The 18,794-nt window shown below is 32.2% G+C and overlaps 1 protein-coding gene across 5 annotated transcripts in view; it reads left to right on the top strand.

Moving 5' to 3' along the window:
• Positions 1-18,794, top strand: part of BOLL (boule homolog, RNA binding protein) — a 79,938-nt gene that overhangs the window by 12,866 nt on the left and 48,278 nt on the right. For all 5 annotated transcript variants that reach the window (XR_001630071.2, XR_467793.3, XM_007494567.3 and 2 more), the window contains exons 2-6: positions 539-682; positions 3,198-3,289; positions 8,552-8,606; positions 11,210-11,285; positions 14,069-14,196. Coding sequence is in view for 3 of the 5 variants with exons in the window: in XM_007494567.3 (XP_007494629.1) it covers positions 539-682; positions 3,198-3,289; positions 8,552-8,606; positions 11,210-11,285; positions 14,069-14,196 (495 nt within the window). In the remaining 2 variants the exon portion in view is untranslated. The remainder of the gene's footprint in view (positions 1-538; positions 683-3,197; positions 3,290-8,551; positions 8,607-11,209; positions 11,286-14,068; positions 14,197-18,794) is intronic.

Here is an 18,794-nt window from a genome sequence, read left to right as displayed (position 1 = left end):
GGTAATTTCCTCCTGACAATTTATATACATACATTTCCCTAATTTTCTTCTATCTTCTCTTGCCAAAAAGATGTTTACATTTTTAGTACTTTGAATGTATCAGATTTAAGCTCTCCTTGTGTTATTGCATATGAATTACTTTTATATGGCTAGATTTTTAAAAAGCATTAAATATACTAAAATCTTACATTTGAGTTTGTTTTTCCTGTCATTCCTTGTTTTTGAATCCTTACATTCTTGGAATCATTACTAAGTATTGGTTCCAAAGAAGAAGAGTGGTAAGGGCTAGGCAATGGGGGGAGGGGAATGTTAAATTACTTACTCAGGGTCACACAGCTATAAAGTATATGAACCAAATTTGAACCCAGGAATTCCCGTTTATAGACCTGGCTTTCTATCTACTGACCCACATACTTACACTTGTCATTCTTATTTTAGTTTTACCTTCATAAAATAGTAGTCTTTATCTTTACCTTGTCAAGTTATAATAAAAGATATTTAAAATAAATCCTAAAAGTGTTTTTTTTTTGTATTACAGCAAACCACAAATCAGACACAAACAGATTCTTTATCTCCATCCCCCAATCCTGTGTCACCTGTGCCTTTGAATAACCCAACAAGTGCCCCAAGATTTGGAACAGTGATTCCTAATCGTATCTTTGTGGGAGGAATTGACTTTAAGGTATTTTTAAAATAAGTTTTTTTGTCTTAAAACTTCTTTTGTTTGGCACTTTATGATTCTATTTTGCTACAGTCATGATATTTATAAATCATATTTGTTAATATTGTTTTATCTGTCATTTCATTTAATGATCACAATAATCCTATGAGGGGGTCAGTAAGGTAACAAATGCCATTAAATCTAATTTATAGAGAAAGAAATTGAAGATGATCAGCATAGAAAACATTTTGAGGAGTAGGTTAAATTATTTTCAGTGACACAGATAAAAATATTTCACCACAATGTGAGTTTTTAGGATATATTATTATAGTATAGCTATACCTTTAATATTTGCAGTGAAGATATATCATAAGGTTAGCCAGATTTCTTTCAGGTAGCCTCTAAGAAAAGATCCAGGTGAACTTCCTACCCTTTTATTGCCATTTTCTGAGCCAAAGATTGGTTCCAAAAAAGCAAGAGTGAGCAGCAGCAATTAAATTATCTTTTCTTAGAAACCTAAGGACTTTCTGACTTTCCAAATACTTTGTACATGTTCCTCTCGTTTTTATTATTTCTGCCTCTCACCTTTGGTCTGATAAATAGAGCTGCATGCTTATTGAAATAAATAATAGGGACATAAATTTATAGTCTGAAATAGACCTTGGAGATCATTTGGTTTAGCCTCTCCTCTCACTTTATAGATTAAGAAACTGAGGTCCAGAAAGTTGTGTTTCACTCAAAGTTACAGAAGTGACAGAGGCAGAATTTGAAGCCATGCCTACTAACTTTTCAAGTTCAGCCTTTTTTAAATATAATTCCAAAACTTGTCAGAGAGAATTATTTAGCTTATTTTTTTTATTATAAACTAACTTTGTTTCCATTGATTCTGATTGAAACAAAGGGGAAGACTGAGATCATCTTTAAGGTCTTAGCAAGAATTTGTAAGGTTTGTCCTTCTCAGCAACTGACCTATTGCCTTGTATATGCTAGTTAATAAATGATGTTGGTAACTATGAATTGAATTAATAGAACATAATTAAAAACAACAAAAAGGCATCATAGTGGTAGAATAGTGATATTAGAAATCATCCTGCCACTGAGTATTCAAATTTTCATTTTTATAGATAGAGACCTGTTCCATACATTAGAGAAACATTTTGAGCTGGGGGGAAAGGCAAGAAATCTGTGCTTATATCTGAAAGTTTTGTACTGAATCTTTTTATTTCAAAAATTAAATTGCAGTGGATTCCACTTAATGGAATCATTTTAGGGTAAAGTGACTTGATTCCTTTAACTAGCTGGTTTGATTTAAAGAAAATATATATAAAGCCATTATCCTAGGAAATTAAAAAAAAATTCTACTGAGATTTCAAATTTTTGTTGTTAATTTCAGAATAGCTTCATTGTTTAAGTGAATATTGATTTAATTATAAAATTTCTGGTAGATTTCTGCAAATACCCTTTATTAAGTGAAAAATAAAACATACTAATTAATCAGAACTTATTAAACCACTTTAAGAACTAAACACCATTCTAGACACTAGGAATACAAAGCCAAAAACCAAACATCCCTATCTTCAAAGAGTTTGTGTTCTATCAGATGTAATTCTATTGAATTCTGTTAAATCCAGGTTCAGGAATTTATGAGGCCAAGAAGGGGATGTTGTTTTGACTTTAAGCTTTAGAATTAAGTTGCATATATTCTGTATGTATGAATATAGTACTTCACTGTCTTAACACCTTTAGGAATGAATGGACAAAGTATTTGTTATCTCAGTAAACTCTCTAAGAGAGAAAAACAACAATTTTAGTATCGACTGTGGGGCAAACCCACAGATTCTTTTCAGAGACAAGTGCAGAACCTTTTCAGCAACCAGTTATTAAATGCCTACTATTTTCAAGGTACTGTTAGGCACCAGTAATACTAACAGTTCCTTCTCTCAGGGAGCTTACGACTTAGTAGGAGAAATGTGAGCCATGTCTCTGTAATACATATTAGAATGTGAATACATAGGAAATATTTGTAGTGTTATGAAATGTACATTTTATGCCTTGCTCCTTCATCCTTTTTGGGCAAGGATCTATGTCTTATTTCATCCCCAAAGGCTACCATGGTACATTTGTACATAGTAGAAACTTAGAAAATACCTGTTTAATTGAAGAAGAGTACTAAAAAGCAACATGATTTTGCTGTCAGAGGATTCAAATACAAATCTCATCTCTTTAAAACTTTATTAATACACAATCATTCCATATCTCAACTTCCTAATAAGTTATATTTTAAGCAGTTTAAATAAATAACTAGTTTTTATTCACTGATTCTCTAATCCTTTGTACAGACTAAAATCCTGGCAGCTGATTTTATAAAGATTTCCCTTAAAAGCTAGAATATTTTTCTCCAAATAATTTCAATGTTTATATAGCAGAGTTGGACTTGGCATCATTTATATCATATCCAAACAGTCATAAAATTGTTCTGTTCATTTTTAAAAAGATTTTTACCTTTTTGTTGTTTATTTGCTTTTACCTCCATTAGACTAATGAAAATGACTTAAGGAAATTTTTTGCCCAGTATGGGTCTGTGAAAGAAGTGAAGATTGTAAATGACAGAGCTGGAGTATCCAAAGGGTTAGTATGGTTGCAATTAGTACATGTTCTAAAAAATTGAAATGAAGTTCATTCTAAGATTTAGAGCTAAGATTAAGAAATATAATGTCTTATTCTTCTGTATTGGGGCCAAAATACATTCTCTCCTATTACCCTTTGCTTTCTGATTTCATATTGAAATATAATAGGACTATAATATTCCTTATCATGGAAGCTGCTGTCCCTAAGTTGGAATAAGAGGACCAAGGGACATTTCAGTCTTAGAGTCACCAACTAAGAGTTATATATAATGGCAGAAGTATGATATATAAGCAAAATAATGAAATTTCCTTTAAAATGAATTATTTTAATTGTCATGATCAAGTCTTCCTTGTCAAAAATTTACTAGTTATTCTGCCTATATCTTCAAGATATCTTCATTTTTAGGCATTAATAATGATTAAGTGAATTTATTTGATTCTCTACTAAATTACCTGCTCTTTTCTTCTGTGAACCAGAATTGTATGTAATTCACATCTTCAGCTAAGACACAATAGCATCTGATATTCTTCATAAGAATCACCCTAAGACATTATAAGATACTTTGATTCCCAAGAAATTTTAAAACTTCTACAGTACCTCAGGGTGACTTTTGAAATAGTAAAGGTGTTCAAAAAATTTTAGTATTGAGTATATTTTATACTAATGTATCAGGAGTTAGTGATCAAAGTATAACTGTTACCAGAATGTGATCAACCAGGAGACATCAGTATTAAATACTAACCTCTGTGTGAAATATTAAAATATCGTCTCTGTCCTTAAGAAACCCATAATTTAGTACAATTAATACATACCAGGTGGCCTAAAATTCTTGGTGTACTTAATGTGTTTATTAAGCTTTAAACTGAACCAAGACTTTTTGGGACATCCTCTATATGAAACAATTAGAAATTATAATGGATTCCTTTCCAGTCAAGTTCAAAGGAATATAATAGACTTCACGTTAAGGGAATTTAGAGATGCCGGGGTGTTTTCAGAAAGCCTTTGTAAAGGAAAGTGGAATTTCAGGTAGACCTTAAAAGGGTCTAGGTAGAATTTAAATTGACAATAAGGTGGAGAATAAAGAAAAGAAAACAGCATAATAAAAAATGTGGAAAACAAAATTATATTGGGCCACATGAATGACAGTAATGAGACTCGAATGCCTAGGTCTATATATATGAGTAATAAGATTTTAGATTTATTAAATGTGATGAAGGCAAATGTTAGACTTAATTCCTAGTTTGAGGAATTTGGGTTTGATCCATTTTTGCATTGCGAAGACTCCATTTTATATTCTTGAGTACAGGAATGAAATGAGTTCAGCAAGCAACTTATGCTATACTCTTTTCCTTTTTGTAATTTATTGACTGGTTGTTCATTAGCATCTTCATTAACTTTAACACTTGATACAGCCTTTCTATCAGCCTAGCATACTCTAGTATTCAAGTTGCCAGCATTTCTAATCTCTTTCCTGAGCTCTGTTATTGCGTCTTTAGCTACTTGCTCTACTCTAATATCCCACATCTAAAAGTGAATTCAGTCATCTCCCCATATCATTTGCCAACTTTCCCTTCTCTCAGCTTCCCTCTTTCTATTAATGGTACCACTGACCTTCCAGTTACCCAATCAGTCAATAAATATTAAGCTTACTGTGTGCTAAGAACTATGCTATGCACTATACATACAAAAAGGGGCAACAGACAGTCCCTGCCCTTATGGAGCTTACAGTAGAATGGGAGAGACGACATGCAAACAAATAACATATGCAAAGCAAGCTATATATGTAGGATAAATAAGAAATAATTAATAGAGAGATGATACCTAGCTTCCTAGAGTACACACTTGGATTCATACCCAGATCCTCTTCAAATCCAGCACTCTTTCTTCTTCCTTGGACTATTATAATAACTTTCTGACTGGTCTGTTTTGTTTCACTCTCCTTCACATAGTTGCCAAAATGGTTCTCTAGTGTTTATATAATAAAATATATCATTATCTTGGTATTTAAATATAATAAAACACAACTAATATCTTAGTATTTAAAATCTTCCACATTCAGGATTCAATTTACCTTTCCAATTTTATTTCACATTCTTCCCCTTCATGAACTGGTTTCCAACCTAACTGAACTCAGCTTTTCCCAGAACTCAGCATACTTTAAGCAGGCCCATCATTTCCTCTATCACCTTTCAGCTCCTTCTGTTCCTTCAAGGTTTGGTTCAAATGTTACTTCTTCTTTACTACTATTATTACTACTACTACCACTACTACTACTGCTACTACTACTATACCTCCATTATCACTACTATCACTACTACTGGCTTCAAATGGTTTTCTCCATTGTCAGACTTTTCTATATCTTTTCTCTATATCCATCATATTTTACCTTATGTTATGATTAATTCAGTATCCTGCCATATCTTCCCTTCAGCATGTTAGCTTCTTGACCTGGACTGAGTATCATTTTTTCCTTTGTATTTTTAGTGCTACCACAATGGCTTATTAATAATTTTTTAAAATTTATATGAATCTAACAATTTAATTGCATGATTCCACACCTGATCATTTACTTTAATCACTTTATCATTCTGACAGTATCTCCAACTGTTCAAACGTTTCTTGTATCCAGTTCTTTATGGCTCCATTTGGGATTTTCTTGGCAAAGATACTGGGATGTTTTGCTCTTTCCTTCTCCAGCTCATTTGACAGATGAGAAGACTAAGGCAAACAAGTTTAAATGACTTGCCCAAGAACACATAGCCAGTAAGTGTCTGAGGCCAGATTTGAACTTGGGGAGACAAGTCTTCCTGACACCAAGCCTGGCACTCTGTCCAAGATCCAGTAAGTAATGTGAAATTGCATTCTCTGATCACAACTTCTTAACTCACATCTCCACATTCTTATTTATTTACAGTAAACTGATTTTATGTCTCTCTGCTCTGAAGGTTATGTCTAACCTTCAGTTCCTTAATATTACAGTTCTTCTAGTTCATATCCCCCAACTCACCTTGATGCTATTTCGCCAACTACTAACCTAGAATATCTTGTTTTCCTAACACTTCATTGCCAGCCTGCAAATCTTCAACCTTGAGTACTCCCCACAATCTGATATCTCTGCTTTAGCTCATGGAAGGCTGGATAGATGAGTATTAAACATGTAGTATGTGCTAAGTAATAAAGATATAAATGCAAAAGTGAAATTATCTCAACCCTGATGGGAGAAAATAACTTCTAGGTTTCACTGGGAAAAGTCATAAAGTCAAACTGATCTCATACATCATAATTTTGTATTCAAATATGGTCTTCTTACTATTCCTCACATAATACATCATCTCCCATCTCTGACTTTTTCCTCACCTGATAACCATGCCCAACTCATCTCCATTTAGAATCCCTTGGTTCTTTCAAAACTCAGCATAAGTACGATTCCACCAGCTGTTTGTTCCTTCCCCTCAACATTTTCTTCAGCAGATATTAGTTTCTCAAAGGCAAGGATTGCTGCATTTTTATTTATCTCCAGATCCTAGCACAAGGCATGATGCATAAATCCATTTGTGTTACTTTTCTCTAAAAACTCTTCAGTGGCTCCCTACTTCTTTCTAAATCAAATTAACCTTCCGCAGTTTGGTATTTCTCCTACTTTATCTCCTAATACTACTCTCCATAACCTATACTCCTGACAAATGGGATGATTCCTTGTACCCCAATTATGCATTAGGCTTATACCTCTTTTGTTTTGCCGAAGCCATTCCCTCTTCCTAGAATGTCTGCTTTTTTCATTTGCTGAATTCATATCTATCCTTTAAAGCCTGACTCAGATGCCACCACCTCATCCATAAAAATCTATCCCTGATTCCAACTCTCTACTCCTGAGTAGTAGTAACCTGCACCTCAGACTTCACATAGTACTTTCTTTTGTAATTCTCTAATGTGTTGAGCTTTAATACACATTACAATATGATATCTTATTTTCCTGCTAGATTGTAAGTTCCGTGAGGGCAAGAACTATCTCTTATCCAAATTTTGTACACTATATGATTCTTTACATAATGAGTGCTTAGTAAATGTTATCTTGAATTCCTCAACTATGTTGACTAGCAAAGCATTTATTACATGATATACATAATTATAAAACATGTGGAATTATAGATCCTTTTTCTATCTATATACAAATATATATCTATATCAAAATAACAGGATAAAAATTTGATGAATCTACTAGGATAAGAAAAAGATAAAAGCTTTTGTCTAAAAATAATTTTCTGTCATAGTAGCTGATAAACTGAAAGGTAAATAGGGGCACTATTAACTAGATTTCACTAGTTTCGGAAAAGTTACACAAAAGAAGGCATCATTTATTACTGAAGTTTTTTCTTCTTTTCTTTGTACCTCTTGACAGAAAATTTATTCTATCTAAATCTAAATGATTTCATATTTATAGCAAAATATAAATAATGTCACTTGTTATTTGATAAAGATAGGGACTAGACTGGTTATTCCTTCCAGATGGTAATATTATGCCAGTTCAGATTGGTACCATCTCTTAAAACTTGTCATTGCTAAATGAATTACTGACTGATGTAGCCAGCATATGCCAGAGATAGGATTTCCAGTTCTTTATCCACCATGTAACTCTTAAGAGTCTTGAAATAGCTTTATATGATCCATGCTCGGTGAAGAACCATAATTAAAATTAGAATCATGTATTACAGGTAAACATGCCACTTTTATTTGATTAATGTTTAATTAGTAGTTGCTCTGGGAGAACATATTATACTTAATTTCCCTACTAATTTGTTCACTTAATTACCAGTATAAAAATGCTATACTCAAATTTTTATAGTAAAAAATGTTTAAGATTTTAAAATTGCTACTCCAAGTCCATATTCAGATAAGACCACATCAGTTTTTAAAGGGAGCTTGTTTTTTTGGAACTAAAATCAACAAATGAGCAACTTGCATACTAGAAAGTAATTCTGTAAGGCTATTTTGACTGATTTCCCAGGTTCATCCTGATAATATCTCATATGTCCATTAAAGGTCTCTTCTCTTTAACCCAGTGCTCCAGAAATTTATCAGAGGAAAAACATGAAGGTATCAAATTATGAAACTGTCAATAATTGATCCAACTTCTCCCTCAGCCTAGTGGAGTACTTTTTTTAATCTTGCCCATCTCTATTTTATAGAGGTAATCAATGCTTTAAAGTTTTTTTAACCTTTAAATACTCCAGAAAAAGAAAATAATTAATATATTTTATTTAGGTATGGTTTCATCACTTTTGAAACACAGGAAGATGCACAAAAAATTTTGCAAGAGGTAAGGTATTTCTCTAACAAATATATGTTTTATATATTTACACATACATTTACCTATATATTTTTTGGTTAATTGAAAATCTGTCTTTTATCCCTATCACCTCTCCCCACTGAAAAAGAAATAAAAACAAAATCTTTGTAACAAATCTGTAGAGCCAAACAAAACACATTTCTGCATTAGCCAGGTCTTCTAAAATTAGGTGTCTCAATATGTAATTGGGAGTCCATCATCTTTCTGTCAGGAGGTGGGTAGCACATTTCACTGAGTGCTCTGGAATTTTGGTTGATCACTACATTGACCAGGGATCTTGAGTTTTTGTACATTGTTTGTCTTTCCAATATCATTATTGTCTAAATTTTTCTCTTGGTTCTTCTTACTTCACATCAACTTATATAAGTCTTCCCAGTGTCTCTGGAACCCTCCCTTCACCATTTCTTACAGCATAATAACATATAACATCACTTATTCAGACATTCTGCAACTGATGGGCACCCCCTCAGTTTCCAGTTTTTTGACGTAAAAAAAGAATTTTAAATTTGTTTTTGTACATATGAGTTCTCTATCTTTGATTTTGAGATGCTATATATCTAGTAGTGGTATTGCTATACCAAAGAGTTTTGTACAGTTCAATAAATTAAGCAACAAGGTGTCTAAGTATATAGTGTTGGACTTGAAGGTAGAAAGACCTGAGTTCCGATTCCATTTCATTTTATACCTATGTAACCTTAGGCAAGTCACTTAACTTCTCTGAACCTCACTTTATTCATCTATAAAATGGGTTGAGAATAACAATAGTACCTACCTCATATGGTTATAGTGAGAATCAAATGAGATAACATGTATAGCACTTTGCCTACTTTAAAACACTATATAACTGCTAGTTATTATTTTTGTCATTATTACAGTAATTATTATTAGCTGAATCAGTTCATAACTTCACCAGCAATGCATTAATATACCTGTTTTCCCACAGCCTCACCATTTGTTATTTTTTTGTCAACTTTGCCAATTTAAAGTGAAACTTCAGGATTGTTTTAATTTGAATTTCTATAGTTATTAGTGACTTAGTGCATTTTTCCTGTGGCTGTTAATAGCTTGGATTTCTTCCTCTGAAACTGCCAGCTCATATCCTTTGATTACTTATCTGTTGGGGATTGGCTTTTATTTTTATAGTTTTATATTGGAATCAGTTCCCCATATATGTTAGAAATTAAGCCTTATTAAAAGTAGCTGCAATGATTTTTCCCCTGATGATTTTTCAAAGCTTCTTTTATATAATTTTAGCTTCATTGATTTTGTTTGTGCAAAAGCTTTATAATTTTGTGTAATCAAAATTGTCTATGTTACTTTCTTTGACCTTTTTTCCTTGTTTGGTCATGAACTCTTCATTTAACTTTTATTTTTGGAACTGTATATTGATACTATGTAAAGTATCGATTTTAATATAGTTTGGTATAATTTAAAATGTAGCCTAAATGCAAAATGTTCTCATCTTCCAATAGTAATTTTTCTTTTTACAAAAAATTTGGAACAAAAACACTCCAATAGAAATTTTATATTTTCAAGATCCCCTAATAATTTAGTGCATATGGATTTTTAACAATTCTTCATAGATAATTTTTCCCTTAATTTAGGTTAACAGAAGAAGAATTTGGGGTCTTCATGTCTTTTAGCGTTAATGATATATTTGATTCCTACAGAGCAGAACAAGCATAGGATCCTAAAATTGGAAGGTACCTCACTGTCAGTCATCTTGTGTATCCTGCTGCTTCAAAGCAGGACTATATTAAGCCCTTCTACTGACTTTGTTCTTGAAACTACTTAGAGAGATTTTGTAACCTGCAGTCCAGTGTTTTAACTTTGTTTTAGTAAATACATTATTTACCTTAAGATCCTAAATGCCCTATTATCAGCACAAAAAAAAAATTTTTTTTTGCCATTTTGAGCATTCCTGAAGATCAGAATCATTTTCAGAGTAATTTAGTAAGTACACTTTTAAAAAACACTTAGTTTATGGAATATCCCTGTAATTAATTCTGACCTTGATTGTATTGTCCTAGAATCCTATATACCCTAAAATAAAAAGATTGACATGACTACTTAAACTATATAAGTTGGAGCCTAACTCCATTCTTTTAGATTAGCACTTAGGAGAAAGCTATAATTATAACCATTGGAAATTGTTATATGGCAAGCAAAAAGATCACATGAAAAATTTAATTCCCAGTATCCCTGTATTAGGAACAGAAAACAAATAAACAACTTCAATGCTAAGAAAACTTTATTTTTTTGACCAAACTTGTCATAGTTTTGAAGGGTGTTGATAATAGACATAATGTTCTGAAGTGTTTTTAAAAAGTTTTCTTTATTTCTTTTATCAGTCTGCATGTGTTTGGTTTCTTCAGTAATTGACAAGAGTAGGAGTTTATTTACTGATTATCAGGGATGCCCTTTTTTAAGGTTTTTAGTGTTCAGGAATATTTCATATAGTTTATGAAGAATATCACAAACTAAAGTTTTTATTCTTACTAACCATTCCTTAGTTTTATGGATAACTTGCAAAAGGAGGGGAAACTGAAGTACTTTTTTCCCTTTTGTTTTAGGCAGAAAAACTTAATTACAAGGATAAGAAACTGAATATTGGTCCAGCAATAAGAAAACAACAAGTAGGGATCCCTCGTATGTATTATTGTATTTTTTTCATTATCTTGACACTATTTTTTAAATTAATTATTCTGTTTAAATTTGTTAAAATGCCAGACATCTTTCACTTTATAAAAATTCGTGTTACTGCAAATTTTAAATGAACATCTTTTCCCAAGTATAATATTGAGACTATTTTTTCTGGGGGGAACAAATCATAATAAGATGTGATAAAATCATACTTGAGCATGTAGTAAGCAGTAAGCCTTTATAATTATATGCTTAAAAGATAAAATAGAAGTTTTACAATAATATCTATATTTTTAGGTGGCTTACTGCACTCTCAAACACAGTACCAGAGGTTAAAATGCCACACGAAGTGAAACAATGCCTAAAGCTTCACAAATTTGCCTATTCGTAAAGATCATATAATTGATTTGATGGAATTTTAAATCCAAATTTCGAATCTAACCTCTTCATTTTATAAATGTCAGTCCAAAAAAGCTAATTTACACTTTGCCACATAGCTAATTAGTGGCACAACTAGGACTATTTACTAACTACCTGTTAATTCCACTACACCACAATGTTTTTCATGATGTTGCTTTAGTATGTGGAAAGAAAGGCACTCACTGACCAACTTTGAATTTGACAAGTTATTTTTATTTTTACTTCTTTTAGAGCTTTCCTATCATTTAAAATTTGACCTTTTTACAAACATCTTATCCTTTAATGCCCTTGATTTGTTAGAATATCTTTAGATGGAATGAAAACCACTACATAAAGTAAAAGATTGAAGTCTTTAATTATTACTTAGTAATGGGAGTTTATTGTGATATAGCATAGTTTACTGATCTACTGACAGAAAATAAAGTTGTTCATAGCATTCTGTTTTCAGCCTGCTGGTTTGTAAATTTAACTGATAACTGATCTTATTAACTAGACTTAAGACATTACAATGTCATTTGTTTGATAAAGTGCTTACACTTATCACATAATAACCAAGTGTTGGAGTTAATTAAAATAATAATACAGAAAACCATACTGTACAAAAACCATTTGTATAGTATGATCACATTTCACCTGATAATAGCAATAGGAACTAGATAATATTAAGGGACTTTCTTCTCCACTCCCTCTTACCCCCTCCTCCTGCTACCTGCCCACCAAGAAATTCTACTTGCTTTTGGGGTGGGTCATCATTTACTAGTAACTTAATTGGACTCAAATTAATTAGTTGAATATCTCTTACCCGAGATTACATTTCTTTAGCATTATAAAAGCCAGTAAATGTAGCTATATAATAAATACCAGGATTTCTAATTTGGCTTTGTGAAATGGTTTTGAGATGAAACTGAATTTTATTTATATTTAACCAAAAACATAAATAGTCAATTTATGATTTTTTCTTACTTAAAATTTTTAGGACAGCTATATTATAAGCACTGTGTCTTTGGTGGGCCCTCTTCATTTTTCTTTTTCTATTAACTTCAGAACTGAGTTCTCTGCTTTTCTGCTATTATAGTTCTCTCTCATGGGGAGTTAGGCTTCTGATTTTAGGAACCATTTAACTACAGATGATATTTAGATCAAGATATCTTCTGCTGATATTTCCAACATCTTCCTTAGTTTCCCAATCAGAACAAAGGACATTCCCTTTTACCTAACCCACTTTTCACTCTATCCTTTACTTTTTAATGCTTAGGATTCACCTTAACTATAAACAATTTAAATTGAGGGAAATGCTATGATTATGTTGTATGATGATCTTTATTCATTCTAGAATAAGATTTTTTTTTGTGCTTCTTTTATTCATCATAAAAATAAGATTTTTTCTTTGCACTGTTTTTAAGACATGAAATTACATAATTTCTTATCACCCAAGCATTGACCAGAGTAAAACACTAGTGAATGATTAGGTGCCTTTTAAATCTAGCACTCATGGATGGTTGAATGCTACATTCTAATGGAAGTTTTTGAGTCTTCTTAGCCTCTCTGGAGGAAAAGAATCAGTTATTAAGGAGTTCTACTCTGGTGAAGCTTCAAGACAGACAATTCCTGATGAACCTAGTAGACTAGTTTTGAGGATCCATAGCTATTCTGGTTGTTTTGCTTATATTGAGTTGATCCTGGTAGTTTGAAATTTCCTTTAAATAAAAGACATGAGCAAGCAAATTGAAAAAAAAAATTTTAATGCCTTACGTGTCTGTTCATTCTTTAGAAATTTTAGAGAAGTTATATAACTTAGCCTAGTATAATCTCAATAAAACTAAAACATCTAGTTTTCAATATGGTATTATTAAACCTTGATGTATAACATACTTTTAAAGGTATTCTTGGAATATTGTTTATGTCTCTTGGGGCAAGTAAAATTATTTGCCTCATTTTCCCTATATAGTGAATTTGAGTTTGCAAAAATTGGAACATGATAATTCCTTAAAATCTAAGTAAAGTTTTTTTTAATATATATTAAATATTTTCTAATGACATCTAAAAGTTATAGTTTGGTAAATAAAAATAATCAAGGTTAGGGGCAGCTGGGTAGCTCAGTGGATTGAGAGCCAGGCCTAGAGATGGGAGGTCCTAGGTTCAAATCTGGCCTCAGACACTTTCCAGCTGTGTGACCCTGGAAAAGTCACTTAACCCCCATTGCCTAGCCCTTACCACTCTTCTGCCTTGGACCCAATACACAGTATTGACTCCAAGATGGAAGGTAAGGGTTTAAATTTAAAAAAATAATAATAATAATCAAGGTTAGACTATGTACATATAAAGTTTATTTAATACATATTATAATAATATAATACTATTTATTTTAGGTTCTAGTATAATGCCAGCAGCTGGAACAATGTACCTGACTACTTCAACTGGCTATCCTTACACCTATCATAATGGTGTTGCATATTTTCATACTCCTGAGGTAGCTTCTGTCCCACCACCTTGGCCTGTAAGTAATTTAAGTTGAGGAAATTTTGTTTTAATACATATTCAAATGTTTGTTGAAAATAGAGCAATTTTAGTTCATCTTTATGTGAAAGTCATTCATTCCCCTGCTCAAAACCTAGCAATAATTGCTCGGTGCATATTTAAGGAGGGGGAGAAAAACTTCTTATTTTAGTACAAAAGTCTACTATTATAGCTTTATTTCATATTATCTCCTCCACATACTCAAAACTATATACTATTTTCTTTTTTGTTTCAGTGTTTACCCTATTCCCTAAGCCTGGAGCAAGCCAAATTCCATTTCTTTTATATGTATGAACTCATATTATTGTGTATTGGAAATACACATTTTCTAACTTTTCAAACTCAAATTTTCAAAAAATGTATTAAAACAAAGTCAAATGCTGTCTGATCTATAAAGCTGTCACCAAATTCTCTCTTCCAGGTGGAAGTGATCCTTCTCTGAATCTCATTTTTATCCTATTTGACCTCTCAGGCCTCTCATATAACAAAGGGACTTGTATCAGAGTAACTTATGTATATCTCATTCCCCAATTAGATCACAATCTCATAAAGGGCAAGGATAAAGTCTTTTTTTCATCTTTGTATCTTTAGTCCTTAGCACAACACAAATACTACCTCATACTTGACTTTCAGTTTAACAGATACTCAGCTTGTATTAAAGAGAAAAGACTTATGATTTAAAGAATTGGAATAGTTTCATATCCTATAATATTGATACTAATTATTATTAAATTTTCATAACATAATACCACTCTAGACTCTTAATTGGATATAGTATCTGCTTGAATGTGTCATAAGCTCCTTTGAAGTAGTATCACATTAGATACCATTCAAAATACATTTTAAGTGTATAAAATATACTTTTGAATAGAACTTCTAGAAAAAAGATGGGGAACTGCTCTTCTATAAAGAACCTCAACTCCATATAAAGGATTGAGAGCCATACACAAGTTTTGTTTCATTTTTTAAAGGGACTTTAAAAGGTTAAATCCACTTAGTTTTAAATTAAGAACTAACAATCAAAGACTGTTCAACAAATATTTATGAATATTTTTTAGGGACAGCTAAGTGGCTCAGTGGATAGAGAGCTAGACCTGAATATGATAGGTCCTGGGTTCAAATATGGCTTCAGATACTGCCTAGCTGTGAGACCTTAGGCAAATCACTTAACCCCAGTTGCCCAACCCTTACTGCTATACTGCCTTAGAACCAATACTTAGTATCAATTCTAAGACAGTAGTTAAGGGTTTTTTTTTTTAAGAATATATTTAATTTCTATATCATGGTGAGTTAAAGTCCAGCAGAGTTTTAAAGGGAACATGGGGAAAAAAAGCTATAGAGAGATGAAGTGTAACTGACAAGAGTTGGTGAGAATATGTTTTCCTAGTATATTACAAATCTACTCAAAAGACCTTTAAAAAGAAAGTGGACCGAAAACATACATGGGAAATTGTTATTACATATAAATGAGAAAAGAAAATATATTTAAGAAAAGAAAAAAGAGGAAGAAAACTGCCTATATATATCCAGCAAGCTAAATATCATAGAGAGTAACTAACTATAATGTAGGAAGAATATTTATTAAGATACCCAGAAGTTCATAGGAAACAAAATTTAAGAAAGGATCCATGAGTAAAAGTACATGGCCTCAAATTTTTATATGCAAAAATTTTAGGCAGCAAACAAGAAGGATCTATACAAGGTCAATTCTGTCCCAAAGATATCACTGAGTCTTGGTGGGATGGAATATCTTATTAAAAAGAGGATTCGAAGTAGGAATGAACTATAGGACAAACTACCTAGAAAGAAAGAGGAAATCTATTACAAGTCTAGTTCAGAAGCAGGATATACTATAATGCTAAGTAACTTCAGTTATCTAGATACTTGCTATAGCTACTTATAGCTTCATATATATAGCTTCATAACTTCTTATTGTGCCATAATGATAATTTCATTCTTTAAAAAGTGAAGCAGATATAGGGAGCCAAGATGATAGAGAAGGAAAAGAGACCCTCCTAATTTCTCCCAGTTGCCCTCTAAACAACTAGTTTGATAGTAATGCATTGAAACAAATTCTGGGGCTGCAGAACACATAAAAAGACAGGGAGAAACAATTTTTCAGCACAAAAGGTCTATTGCATCAGGGTGGGAGTGTAGTGTAGACTAGTGCACCAGTGTAGGCCCTACCTCAGCAAGCCAGCACAGGGCCTTGGGGGCAGCTGAATCAGTGGTAATACCTTCTAAAGCTCTAAGCCCACAAACAGTAAAGGAATCAAACAACTGATAAGGAGATTACAGGAGTCCCTCTGCTGGCTTTGAGTGTAGGACTGTTTCATTGTCCATACATAAATCCAAATCATAGTCCTAGGGCAAAGATGAGCACTAGCCAGATTTGTAGCCACAAGGGAAGAGGGACTTCGGTCACAGTTTCAGAACAGAAAAGAGTGCTTGTGGTCACTCAGATTATAACACAGGCCAAGAGAGTATTAAACATACCTTTCCTTAGATCATTCTACCTTGGAAGAACTGAAAATGGATAGATCCCCAGAGCTAGCTCTGAAAGCAACTGCATAAAGAACCTGAAACTTGGAACAGTGCCCTTTCACCGCAGAAATAGAGATCAAATTTAACAGTTTTTTTCCTGTTAAAAAAATCAAGAGAAAGGCTAAAAAAAATGAGCAGACCACCCAAAAAAACAAACCCTCAACATAGGAAATTATTTTTTGTGACAGGGAAGATTAAAATGCAAACTCAGAAGATGACAAAGTCAATACTGTTTATTCAAAGCCTCAAAAAAAATACAAATTGGTATCAGACCCAAAAATGATTTCTGGAGGAGCTCAAAAAGGATTTGAAATATTAAATAAGAGTGATTGAAGAAAAATGGGAAAGAAATGAAAATGATATAGGAAAATCATGGGGAAAATGTAGACAGCTTGCTAAAGGAAAGACATAAAAAAAATTGAAGAAAAGAATACCTTAACAAAATAGGCAGTTTAGGTGATATGGATGAATATTTACAAAAACATAAATTGCCTAGATAAACAGAGGAAGAAATAGAATACCTAAACAACTCCATATCAGAAAAAGAAATTGAACAAGCCATCAAAGAACTCCCTAAGAAGAAATCCTCAGGACCAGATGGATTCACAAATGAATTCTATCAAACATTCAAAGAACAACCAATCCCAATATTATACAAACTATTTGACAGAATAAGCAAAGAAGGAGTTCTACCAAATTCCTTTTATGACACAAATATGGTTCTGATTCCAAAGTCAGACAGGTCAAAAACAGAGAAAGAAAATTACAGACCAATCTCCTTAATGAACATAGATGCAAAAATCTTAAATAGAATACTAGCAAAAAGACTTCAGCATGTAATCATGAGGGTTATTCATTGTGATCAGGTAAGATTTATACCAAGAATGCAAGGATGGTTCATTAGGAAAACCATCCACGTAATTGACCATATTAACAAGCAAACTGACAAAAATCACATGATTATTTCAATAAATGCAGAAAAAGCCTTTGACAAAATACAACTCTCATTCCTATTGGAAACACTAGAAAGCGTAGGAATAGAAGTGCCTTTCCTAAAAATAATAAACAGTATATATCTAAAACCATCAGCAAACATCATCTGCAATGGGGATAAACTAGAAGCCTTCCCAGTAAGATCAGAAGTGAAACAAGGATGCCCATTGTCATGTCTATTATATTAACATTGTACCAGAAACACTAGCAGTAGCAATTAGAGAAGAAAAAGAAATTAAAGTTATTAAAATAGGCAATGAGGAGACCAAACTATCACTGTTTGCAGATGATATGATGGTCTACTTAAAGAATCCTAGAGAATCAACTAAAAAATAGTAGAAATAATCAACAACTTTAGCAAAGTTGAAGGATACAAAATAAACCCACATAAGTCATCATCATTTCTATATATTTCCAACATACCTCAGCAGCAAGAATTAGAAAGAGAAATTCCATTTAAAATCACCCTAGAGAACAGAAACATTGAAGAAAAACAACTGCTTGATCACATGGGTCAATGGGGATATGATTGGGGATATAGACTCTAAATGAGCACCCTAGTGCAAATATCAATAATAGGGAAATAGAACTTGATAAATGATATATGTAAAACTCAGTGGAATTGTGAGTTGGCTATGAGGGGGAAGGGAGGGAAAGAACGTGAATCATGGAACCATGGGAAAATATCCTAAATTAATCAATTCAATAAAATTTTTCAATTAAAATATAAAATAAAACAAAACAAAAAAAATCACCCTAGATAATATAAAATACTTGGGAATCTATCTGCCCAGACAAACAGAGGAACTATATGAATACAACTACAAAACACTCTCCACACAATTAAAACTAGATCTAAACAATTGGGAAAATGTTGATTGCTCGTGGGTAGGACAAGCTAACATAATAAAAATGACAATCCTACCCAAATTAATTTACTCATTTAGTGCCATACCCATCGAACTACTAAAAAACTTTTTTTACTGAATTAGAAAAAGACAACAAAATTAATTTGGAAGAACAAAAGATCAAGGATATCCA

This window comes from Monodelphis domestica, chromosome 4 (assembly GCF_027887165.1).
Source record: "Monodelphis domestica isolate mMonDom1 chromosome 4, mMonDom1.pri, whole genome shotgun sequence".
NCBI lineage: Eukaryota > Metazoa > Chordata > Mammalia > Didelphimorphia > Didelphidae > Monodelphis > Monodelphis domestica.
This window is presented reverse-complemented; position numbering and strand designations above follow the sequence as displayed.